This window comes from Pelodiscus sinensis, chromosome 1 (genome assembly GCF_052426305.1).
Source record: "Pelodiscus sinensis isolate ZL-2025 chromosome 1, ASM5242630v1, whole genome shotgun sequence".
In the NCBI taxonomy this organism is placed as follows: Eukaryota; Metazoa; Chordata; order Testudines; family Trionychidae; genus Pelodiscus; species Pelodiscus sinensis.
The window spans coordinates 89,607,300-89,619,944 of NC_143052.1; the positions used below are offsets into that span (position 1 = coordinate 89,607,300).

Here is a 12,645-nt window from a genome sequence, read left to right on the forward strand (position 1 = left end):
TCTAGGAACAGATGATGATGATAATTAAAAAGATAAGGACCATTTAGGAGAGAAATTGAGAGCATCATGTTACACAAAAAATGAATGATGTAGAGAATTTAAATTAGGCATTTGTTCTTACAATAGACAAATAAGAGTGAATGAATTCTGTGAAATTTGAAATGCAACACGTTAAAATTTGATAAAGGATTTTTTTAAAACTTATAATAAATCTATAGAGTCTGTGGTTAACAAATATGAGTGAGGTCAAGATCTTAGCATTTTAAAAAAATCTAGATATATTAAATCTATATACTGTAGGTTAAGTTACCCTGTAACTGATGGAGGTGGGAAGAAATATTCTTTGACCTTTGAGAGGACATTTCATATTGTCTGCTACATGGTTTCGTGTACAGTTGTTTGAAGCTGCTAGTAGTAGACACCGGCACAGACAGAATATTGACTTAGATGTTTAAAGTATGACATCTGACTGGTAGTGTGTTTAGATATGCCACTGACCACTCCATTGGTACTATGTTACCTTCTCCCAAATACTGTTTCGAATGTAGTGGTTGATACTGTGACACTAGCATTCCAAGACCTGGCAACTTTTCAGCAGCATAGATATTTTTATGATTTGATATCTGTCAAGTTATGTAATATGTTTGTATTTAATACCTCCTATTCAGAGACTAGATAGATGAATGTTTTCTGTTAATAAGGTGGTAGATATTGGTTAATTGCCTGACTCTTCTATTTCTTGCCCAGTATGATGAATTGGTTCCTGCATCTCTGACAACCAAATATGGAGGATTTTACATAAACACGGGAACATTGCAATTTCGCCAAGCATCTGATTCAGAAAATGAAGACTTTGCAGAGGACAAAAAACATAGGCCACCTAAAGTGAGTGATCTTCGTTTCTTTTCCCCCGGAGTTTATGGCTGATTCAAAATCAGGAAAGGGTTCATAAGATGGCTACAAGAAAATGAGAAGACTGAGAGCTTGTTGATGAATAGATAAAGGGTGAGGTCAGTGTCCTTGTCTTGGTACTTGTTTATAAGGGAATGGGAAGTCACAAGGTTTCCTTACATAAATAACCTCTGACTTCTGCAAGCTATGCAGTATTCCAAAGCTGCTAAGTTCTTTAAAGCAAACAAATAAATTGGACCCATACACTTTAAAAAAAACTTCTTGAGGTCTGCTCATATTATTTCTGTAAAAACAACATTGCCGTAAAAGAAAATTCAGTATGAATTCTTTGAGAGAACATTTACAATTTCACAAAATATTGTAAGATTTAAATTAGGGATGTAAAATCCCATTTAATCAGTTATATTAATGTTTAAATATATAATATTATGTTAATAGATATTAACATAATGTTTAACTGGTTAACTAATTAAACTGGGATGAGCAGCGGAGGCCACGCCAGCCTGCGGTGTGCTACTGTGGCCAGGCCAGTTCTGATGTACGTGGGGGTTGCTCTGGCGAGGCTGGAATGCTCCTGCCGGCAGTGTGATGGTCCGGGCCCACCATGTGTGCCCCTTGCCCACTGGGACCCACCAGACTGGACCAGACCCTGCCTGCAGCAGGCAGAAAGCTGCTCCATTCCTTACCAGTTAATCATAACCAGTAACCATAACCTGGTAAGAGTGGTGCTTACTGGTTAACCATTCATATCACTAATTTAAATTGTTCCTACTGTCCAAAGTAGCCTTAGAAACACATTCCTAAAATATTTCTCTAAATATGTTATTCAGTATAGTTCTATTCTGAAAAGTGGCGGCTTTTTATTAAAATTTACACTTCCTCTGGCAGGTTACAACTCATTCTAGCATCTGTTTACACCACCCATTTGATGGAGCCAGTGAAATTCCAGGATGTAGTTATACATTCAATTATGTATATTTTTAATTTTTAAAAATGTTTAGTTAGCTATGAGTGGCAATACTTAATACTGTCAGGTACCTCCTTGTGCTATATAAACACATTCAAAAGCAGGAACCTGTTAGGAAAACTTAGTCTAAGAATACTTATATCTGTTTTGTCATCTGAAGTGGTGAAAAATAAAAAAGAACACACATAAGAAGATGTGTGATTGGAGCTTGGAGCTGTTGGTAAGTTAAACAGGTGAAGGAGTGCCCTTCTTTGCTGCTTTTTTTTTTTTTTTTTTTTTTAAACCAGTTGCCTAACAGTGATAATGTCAACTCTGAATTGTCAGACATGAGGAGGCTGAAGCACTTTGTAGAGCAGAGGTAACGCCTTTTTGGTTCTTTAGGAAACGAAACTAAAAGGAGGAGAGGATCGTGGAATTAAGAAGCGCAAGCGGAAAGAGGATGGGACAGAGAAGGAGAAAAAGCCTCGGAAAATGAAAGTTCCTAAGCAGCTGGGGTAGGTCAATTTGTCAGGTTTTTTTTTTAAAGGAGAGGGCACATCACTACAGCAAGAGAAGCAAGAGCTTAATGTCCCTTGACCCCCCCCCCCACACACACACCATCGCTGTCAAGTTCATTTGCCAGTCTTGACTTTGTTTTTGCTGAAAATAGTTAAATGTAAATAAGCTTGGCAGAATTAATTTTTTTTTTTTTAATTTTGAGTGATATTGATTTTAAGCATTTAAAATTTTTTTAATTAAATTTTCACAGATGTGGAAAATTATGGAGGAAGTCAAATACTTATTTAATTACACAGTGAGATTTTTTTTTAAAAAAAGCTTTATAACCATTAGAAAAAAAATACATCACACGTCAAACTATACAAAGTAAATATTCTTAAGCTTTCTTTTACTTCTAGATAGAAATTTTTTGTGGGTTTGTGTATGAAGACAGTTTGCTATGTTTGCTGACACTTACCGATTAAAAATCTAATCCTTCCAAGTCTAAATGTAAAGTTGTAAAATGTAATTATCTAAAGAACAATGAAGGTGTTAGAAGTGGAATCAGTCTGTTGTACTTAAATGGATATCTACTGCAGTTTTAGGACTATGGCAGTTGTTTGTAACTGGGTATTAGTGATACACCCTTTATATCAGTACTTCTCAACTTTGGAAGCTGAGGGCCGCAATTATACTAACAGCACATGCCAAGGGCCGCAACTTAAGTGTGGTTGCATATACATGCAAATGTATATGCAAATAGCTTATTTCACACGGATGGGCACGAATACAAAGATTAAGGCAAGACTATACAACACGCAAGTCCCATTTAAGTCAGTTCTGCTGATATTAATAAAATGCAATATTTCCACGATTTCCACCCATATGACAGCACTTCTGAGCAATGACAGTCCAGGAATTTAATTTCCAAAAACCATATCAACAAAAGACCATTATATTGACTACGTTTTTGTTTTGGCTTCACAACAGTCCAGGTATTTAACTATTAAAACACATATGAACCCAAACAACACTGTAAACCCAAACTGCACTGCAGGCCACAAACAAACAGGCCATGGGCTGCATGTGGCACATGGGCCACGTGTTGAGTAGCTCTGCTTTGTACAAGACTGTCATTCACTGTCTGGAAACTTCCTGGATTTAGCATAATAATAGAGTGTTTATCATACTTCCCAATTTATAACTCCTTTTTCAAGGGCTTAAAGTAATGTGACCATTAATTTTTTAAAAAATGTTCTGAAATGCAGCTTTACACACAGTGTCTCTACTCAGTTAATCAAGTTTGATTTATAAATTTTAATTTTACCTTTCCTGTTTAAAAAAAATCATGTGTGGAGAAAGTTAATTGCCTAATGCTGGAAGAAATGCGCCCCCTTTTTTATTTTTTTGAAAAACCCTAACAGCCCGCCCCCGCCCTCCTCCCCTGCCAAATAGCAGCAAAACTTGTTGAGCAAGGAAAAAAGGAACTGAACAGGGCAGCAAAACTTGATGGGGGAGAGGCTGGGTCGCCTCGCGCCCCCACCCCCTTGAATTTCTTCATGCCCCCCAGTTTGGGAACCCAGGACCTAGAGCCAGCTTAAAAGCCAGCTTCTGGTGTACACCAGCTTCCAAGGAGCCAACTGCCGTCCCGCGCTGCTGCCTCTGTATCATAGGCAGCAGCGCTTGGCAGCAGGCAGGAGCCCAGTACGTGTTGGGAGCCAGCTGCGCTGTTGACTTTGTATGAGAGTCTGCAGCACAAGGCAGCAGCTGACTTCCCAGGAGTGGAGCTGGGAGCAGCACACTGGTTGTCGGCCCCACTCCTAGGGAGTCAGGATGTAACAATTACTGTTTTTTAACATCCCTACTGCATTTATACTTTACCCTGCAGTACTTTCAAATCAGATGATTGTGTATATGACACACAAAGTGAAAACATGCAAACTTGTGTGTCACTGAACAGACTGAAGCCTCCATCCTGCCCAGAATGTGTGCATGTTCTTAACTCTCTACACTGTGAATAGTCCAATTGATTTCCATGGCACTACTCAGCAGTCAGTGCATAAAGTTAAGCATGAACGTTATTCTTTGTTGGTTGGAAGCTTCAGTTTTTAATTTTTGGCCTTATTATTCTGCTTCACTTGTGACGATTTAGATAGCTTTCATTGCCTTTATGGTACAAAGTAGTGGCATTAATCAGAGGTGTTTCTTAAATGAGTTTTAACATAAGCTTCCCTTTTTTAAAACATTCTTTTTAAAAACCTATGTATAACTACCAAGCTTCCAAAGTAATTCAAAATTTTGAACATAGTTGTGTAACTTTTCTGCTTACTAAAAAGCCCACTTTTTCACATTCTTGGATACAAATTTGTGATTAAATTATTGTAAAAATATGGAAGTTCATTAAAATATTCCTGGCTCTTCAAAAAGCGCACACATTTTAAGCAGGTCAGGAAATATAAAATATAAAAGTTAGGTTCCATACAGTGTCCCCTTGTACATTATTCTTTAAGATTATCTTAACAAGATCTTGAATTATATTTCATAAACTTTCTCACAGTGCAGGTTTTAAACCTCTCTAGTCTGGCACATTCGAGATTAGGGATGTAAGCGACTAGTCAAGTAGTTGACTACCCAATAAGTCTAGGCTTTTCAGGTATTTGAGTTGACTACTCATTTCCCCCCCCCCCCCTTACTGCCTCTATATCAGAGGCAGCAAGGGAGGTGGGAAGCAGGAGTGCTAGGGGGAGCTGGATTAAAAGCCAGTTCCCCCCAGCACCATCTCCACAATGTGGAGGGTGGGGGACAGGGTAGGCTGGTGCAGTGGTCCTAGTCCCAGCTCATGCCAGGTCTGGGATCTATCCCTGCTGAGGCTCTGCAGTTTAAATGTAGTACAGAGTCCCTTCCCTTATTGACTAATTGTGTAGTAAATACAAATAGTATTGCCTACATGGTTAGCGAATTACCTGCTTCTTAACATTCTTACTTAGGATCTGACCAGTGCCGAACCAGAGAATTTGCCAGACCATAGGAGGTCAGTATTGTATAGCAGCATTACCAACGCTGTCACTGCTTACTAGGCTCTTGGAAGACATTTAGGGGTAAATTAGAGCTAAATAATAGCACAAAAAACTGAGAGAGTCAGAACTGGTGGCTGTAAACAAATTTTATGAGATCATGGGAAACTTGGCCGCACCCATGATAAGTGGACATCTGGCTAACTCAAATAATTTTGAACCATGGATGTTGCCGGATCAGAGAGGTTCAACCTGTGTAATTTACCAGTCTTAGCTACATGAGTGGCATCTTAACTTCTGAATACTAGTCTGTGTGACAGTTTGTGAAAGTCATCAGAATACTTGAAGCACAATGGAAAAAAACAAGGGTTTCTATATAACACCACTTCAATTGACAGTGTACCTTCAATACAAAAATCTTTCTCTTTGCTGATAATGTAGCCATGTGTCATGCACTACGTATTACATAACATAATTTTCCTACAAACATTGCTTCAAAAATAGTACAGATGATATTGTGAATGAATGGTGTGTGTGTGTGTGTGTGTTTATATGGGTCATAACTGCCAAATGAAGTCAATTTTTCACTGCTCAAAGGTAGTTTCCATAGATTGTATCTTTGCCAAATTTCAGCTCTGTAACTTCCGCTGTTTGGGTGCTAGAACGGTGTGGGGAGAGGGAGAAAACATGTCCTTTTTGCTGTGGAGTTTATTTTTCCCATGCTCCTACTCAAATGGTTAAACTATTGTTGTTCGGACTTTCCATATTTACCTTCAGATAGAGAACAGGCCTGGAAAACTTTCAGCCTAAAGATGTAAGATTCTGATAGTTATGACTGACTAAAGTCATTGTTAAGGTTGACCAATAGTTGACCAATAGTTTCCAACCTAAGTGCAACTGGCACTAATGCTCTGTCTATATCGGATATGGGGGTTAGAGATGAAGTTAGATCTGAAGGTGCGACTGAACGTCTACTGAGTGAAATAATCTGCTACTGAAAAAATAACGTTTCATAATCTTGTCTACTTTTTGTTTGACATTGAAGGCATTATGCAAACCAGAAAAAGCCAATGCTTTCGATGTATATCCTTATTGCGATTCTTCTGCTAACGTTGCAGTCTGTTGGTTCTGACTACGAATGTTAAATTTAGTTTATTCAATTAATCGTCTAGTCGATGGATGGTCCCTGCTATCCCTTGTCCCCTGCGGAGACAGTGCTGATAGAGGCAGCAAGGAGGAGGAGCGACTAGTTACTTGATAATTGACTAGTCGCTTACATCCCTAGTTCTGATATTTAATATGTTGCAGTACCTAGTAAACGAAAAATAGCAGGTTAGCTATCCATAGCAACAAAAAAAAACTGTTGTCAAGCCCAGACAGTTTTGCAGTCCCATCTTGTTTTCCTTTGCCCTTTGTTTTTTTAATACTTTGTCGCCTTATTTCTTTTCTTCTCATGATTAGTTTTGATCTTAATGCAGTTTCTAACAAACTTAAGTGGTTGATTGTTTAAAGTGGAAAAGTGCTTCTCCTAATAGATGCACAATTACATGTATTACTCAAGGTATTAAAGGCTTGCAAAATGAGGCCATTAAGTTGAAAGATTTGTTCTTTTTGGATGAAGAACTTTAAGTAGCTTACAGAATTTAAATTTTGGACACAAGACCTTTTTAAAATACCAGTATATTGCAATCATAACTATATCGTTCCCATTCTTTATTATTCCTTTAGGATGATTTTTATCATAAAGAATACAATCAGTTTTAAGTACAAGATGAAATCTAAGAGTGATTTCAACCCAGGGGGGGTATATAACACATTTATACAACTGTAGCTCTTCCTGCATAATAGTATCACCTGTTACTATTTGCTTTTGTAATCCACGGTGATAGAGTTTTCAGAGAGCCTAAAGTATACCAACAAATACAAAAATATGGTGGTATGATACTCTTTATGCTGTTAGTCCAAAAAGGAGTTTGTTATACTTATAGTTAAGGTTTACACAGCCATTTTGATTATTAAGACCCTGTTTTCAGTTGCTTAATTTTAAGTGTGCCAAATTTTAGCCATGTGGGCTGGAATTTTCCTCAGGCTCACTTTTTTGATTGTTTTAGCAAAAATGGTTCAGTAGTTTCTGAAAATAAGATGATTAGGGAAAAGTAAATTGTTTTGTGTATATTAAAATCAAATCCAAAAACAGAGTCACTGAGCAGTTTAGTGCCATCATTCTTTGGAGTAGTGACTGGAAATTTGGCAAGGGTATCCTCCTGGAATTGCATGGTCTTGTTCCTGGGATTAAAACCACACACATAGGCCTTTTGAAAATAATCTCCATTTATACATGCTCAATAGTGCTGTTGGAGTTTGTCAGCTAAATTCTACAGATCTGCAAAGGGTGAGCAAGATGCACTCTGTAGTTGCTGTTCCTGGCTGCAGTAGCACTGACTGACTAACTTCAAAGAAGGGTTACTGTGTAGTCTGTGTTCCTTTTGTTGGAGCTCTGGCAGAAAGGAAGAAGCAGCCTTCTGACTTAACTGCAGAGAGGACTAGAACTGGATCTGAGATGGGTGGTGGTAGAGCGAGTAGGTGGGGACAAGAGGATTGAGACTTGGGCTAGGATAGAAATGGGAGCATACATTGTGGAGGGGGAAACTAAAATTGGGAGCCAGTTGGGAGGAAGGGGAATATGGGCATGAAAGAGGTCTGGGAACCAGTTCAGGAGGAAATATGCAGAGCCATTGGAGGGTGAAAGACCATTCACATGAGGAGCCAATGATGGGTTGCGGGCTGGGACTGGTGAGATAAGGAGACTGGAGGGAAGAGCCCGGGGATGGAAACTGGTACTGGGAGCTGGTGTGGTGAAATGAAGACTCATACGCGCTATTTAGAGAGGGAGACAAATGCTTAGTAGGTGAAAAGCTAGGATGCAAAGCTAGAGGGAGTAGACTGATAGAAAACTGGTGGAGAGGGCAAAGAGAGAATTGGAATATGTATGACTTATTCATATCCTCTCCTGGGTTGGTAAAAATTAAGATAGAATACAAAGGGTAGGAATGAATGGAACTTTCAGAATGTAGAGAGGTGGATAGTGGTGTCCCCCAAGAGTCTGTCCTATTCAAACTACTCATAAATGGATCTAGAAAAAGGGGAAAAGAATGAGGTTGCAAAATTACATTGTGAAGACCAGCAAAGGGATCTCTCAAACTTGGTGACCAGGCAGCAAAAAGGCAGATGAAATTCAATGCTGATAAATGCAAAGTAAAGCACATTAGAAAATATCCCACTTAGGGATGTGAATGTTTAACCAGTTAACAAGTGGGGGCTGGACCAGTTCTTTTCCTGCCAGGGGCAGGTGCTCCTCCAGCCTCACAGAGGGCTCACCACAGGCAGGGGCTGCTCCAACATCCTCTGTCTGTAGCAGCCCATATACCCTGCATGCCAGGGGTTGTAGGCAGGAGCTGCTCTAGCCAAATCAGTACAGCTTCTGCCTGGTTGGGGGTCTGTGCTCCAGCGGCAGGAAGGAGGGCTGCTCCAGCCTGGTTGGGGCAGCCCTCCCTATCTATTCCCCTTTAATTGGTTAATCAATACGTTTAACTTCTTAACCAATTAAACAGGATTTTACATCCCTAATCCCAACTGTACATATAAAATGATAGCATATAAATTAGCTATAATCAGAGATTCAAGAAAGAGATCTTGCATAGTTCATCCACTCTGCAGCAGCAGTCAAAAAAGCAGAATGTTGGGAATCATTAAGAAAAGGATAACACAGAAAATATATTGCCTGTATATAAATCCATGGTATCCTCACATCTGGAATATTGTGTGAAGATGTGGTTACCCCCATTTAAAAGAAGATACATTGGAACTAGAAAAAGTTCAGAAAAGGACAACAAAAATATTAAGGTTTCCATATGAGGAGAAATTAAGACTAGGACTGCTTCAGGTTGGAAAAGAGATCAGTAAGGGGGATATGATACAGATCTATAAAATCATGACTAGTGTGGAGAAAGTAAATAAGTGTTTGCTTACTGATAACACAAGAAATAGGGGGTCACCAAATGAAATTAATAGGTTTAACAAATAACAGGAAGTATTTCTTCACACCATACCCAGTCAAACTACAGAATTCTGTGCCAGAGGATGATGTGGAGGCCGAGACTATGTATTGAAAAAGACCTAGCCAAATTCATGGAGGGTAGGTCCATCCATGGCTATTGGCCAGGATGGGCACAGATGGTGTCCCTAATCTGTTGGCCAGAAGCTGGGAATGGGCAGGGGACAAATGACTTGATGTCCTGCTGCGTTCATTCCCTCTGGGGCACTTGGCACTGGCTACTGTCAATAAACAGGATACTGGGTTAAAGGACCTTTAGTCTGACCTAATATGGATGTTCTTATGTTTGATTGGCAGACTATATATACCTACAAAGCAGAATAGCATTTGTGCATCTACTATACGAGTCTCAATAATGCATTACAGTGGCTGTCGTCATTGAGATAAAAGTTCTTATGGATGGGAAGGCTGTTTTGAGTTTCTTCTCTCCCCAACTTCAGAGCAGCAATACAGATGTAGAGTTGAGACTGGCTTGTTACTCAGACAGAGATTTGTAGTCTAGGTAAGTGTACATTAACGAACTGATGGAGATGACGTGATTACACTGGCCTGCCCTTTTGAGTAAGGGAGTGTGAATAGCAGTGTGTACAAAAGAGCTGAGCTTTATCTCGTCTCTGAGGATGTTGTGGGTATAGTCTTAGAGGTCCTGACTTCTCACTAATAATTTACACAATCAGCACGAAGGAATTACAAGAGCAGCACTTTAGTACACACAGCTTTTCACATCTCCTTAGTCTGAACTGCAGGGCATTGTAATATGTCCAAAGTTTGGTATCAGAATTGTATACCTTTGCAGGCAATTCCACAGGTTATTTTTCATAACTACTATAATAACTATATTTGTTCTCAACCATAACTGCTAGCTAACAAAACTCTTGTTTTGGAATTTGTGGTTTTGCATTTAGTAATTAATATTTAAACATCTGTATTGCACAACACGTTAAGCAGGAAAGAGAAACAGGAGAAATGAAGGTATCATAGAAACCTCAGAATTACAAACTGATCTATTAACCACATACCTCACTTGGAACTGAAATTTCACAATTAGGTAACAGCAAACACACAAAAACTCAAACACAGTACAGATTGGACCTCCCTGGTCTGGCACTCTCAGGACCTGAGCGGTCATGAACCACGGAGTTTGCTGGACTATGGGAGGTCAAGGCTCCTCTCTGGGCTGCTAGCCCCACTTCCCCCAGGGGTCCCTTCCCCTCCAGCCACTGCTGGCCCTGCTTCCACCCGGGGTCCTCACTGGGAAGTCCCTGTACCCGCCACCAGCTCTACTGCCACCTGGGTTCCCAGCTGGGGCCAAGGATTGCTCCTAGCCGGTGCCAGCCCCGCTGCTGCTGGGGTTCTCAGCCAGGACTGGGGATTCCTTTCAGTTGTGCAGGGGCTCCCCAGGGCTGGACTCCCCACCCACTGTAGGACCAGCCCCTGCCAGCTTTGCTGGGGCTCCCCAGCACCTGTAGGACTCCCTGACTTGTGCTCCTCGCCTACAGGGCTCTCTTGTCCAACAACATCTATGGGCCTTCCTTCCAGACCACGGATGTTGCCAGACAAGAGAGTCCCGGGTTTGGGAGGTTCAACCTGTACAATACTGTGTTAAATGTGAACTACTAGAAAGAGAGAGATTTTTCTTCTCAATAATAAAGTTTCAGAGCTCTTTTATGTCAATGTTCAGTGGTAAATTTTTGGAAGACCAACCATAATGGTTTGTTCAGAGTTGCAAATGTTTCACAGTTATGAACAACTTCATTTTACAAGTTCATAACTGAGATTCTGCTATATGCAAAAGGAGCCTGGAATCCATGAAAGTCAGCATCACTACTCAGCCCAAGGCCCCTTACACCAGCAATACATTTTCTTCTTTTCCCTTGTGTTTTTTTTTTAATGTCATGAAGACTCCTTCCTATCCTTAGTTTCTTTTTTCTTGTTTTTCCTTCCCCCTCACCTTCATGCCCTTGCTTTCCTTTGTTCCATTCACATTTGTTAAGGGCAAGTGCATAGAGAGACATGAAATGAGAAAGAAACAATTTCTAGATAGTTTCCTAGACAGGTAAGATGGAAAGCAGTATTGTTGCTCTTTGTGCCTCCTCCTCCCCACATTTCTCCATGCCTCTCCTATACCGGTACCTTTATTTTCTAACTGTGATTTCACATGAATTCTGAAGATGATAAAGATTTCAGTGCTGAATGTTTCAATGCTTGAAGTTGTAGTGGAACTTGGGCATTCATGCACTAGTGAAATCTTAACATGTTAAATATGGAGTCTGAGCTTCAACTTCAAATAATTCATTGATGTTGGGCTCTAAGATGATACTGAACTCCAAATTGATATTGCTAAATAAGAGCACATTTGAGGCACTTGCTGCATTTTTTTTCCTTCTCTTCCCTATTTTCTAATAGACTTTTCTCCTTTGAGTCATTTACCTCTGCTATATGTTGTCCTTCCTGAATTTACCTTAGTCTATTTTTCATCTTTTCACCATACTTCTTCTTGTGTACATCTTCTGTTTTGTTCCCACCACCTCCGTTTCTTTGCACAGCTAGATTCTCCTATCCTGCTTGTCCCCACTGCATTTCATAACCATATCAGTCTTCCTTTCTAGATAAATTTCTTTTAAAGTCTTCAGTCCATACATTCTTACTCCATGCATCCATTCTATCCAGTTTTCCTACCAATGCAGTCTTTGTTAGAACATTTTAAGTTTCAACTATATACTAGGAGAGTGTCAACTGTTCTGCTGTCTGATCCTGGAGAACTTTTTATAATCCCCCCAAAATCTTAAATACTAGTAACAAACGGTAAGGGTAGCTAAATTATCTTTTAGTTTAATCGTACCTGTTCTCTCTGGCTAGTATGTAAAGAAAAAGATTTGTAACGTTAACTCTTGGAAAGTTCTCCATGAACTAAAAGTAACCCATTTGAGTGTCTAAGAATTAGTTCTGAAAACCTCATATAGCTTATAACATGCTAAAATAACGAGTAGACTATAAAAATGAATCCTCGTTTTTATTGAGTAGACTATAAATGTGAATCCTACACTTTCAAAATTCTTAGGAAAAATGTATTATATGCTAGTTAAACATACCTAATCACAAGCAAACTGATCATCATTCAAATGCTTGCAGGGCAATACAGAAAATAACTTTAGAACATA

The 12,645-nt window shown here is 39.5% G+C and overlaps 1 protein-coding gene across 3 annotated transcripts in view; it reads left to right on the forward strand.

Moving 5' to 3' along the window:
• UBN2 (ubinuclein 2) overlaps nucleotides 1-12,645 on the forward strand; it is a 122,632-nt gene that overhangs the window by 25,122 nt on the left and 84,865 nt on the right. For all 3 annotated transcript variants that reach the window (XR_016350347.1, XM_025187092.3, XM_075935244.2), the window contains exons 4-5: nucleotides 748-885; nucleotides 2,261-2,373. Coding sequence is in view for 2 of the 3 variants with exons in the window: in XM_025187092.3 (XP_025042877.3) it covers nucleotides 748-885; nucleotides 2,261-2,373 (251 nt within the window). In the remaining variant the exon portion in view is untranslated. The remainder of the gene's footprint in view (nucleotides 1-747; nucleotides 886-2,260; nucleotides 2,374-12,645) is intronic.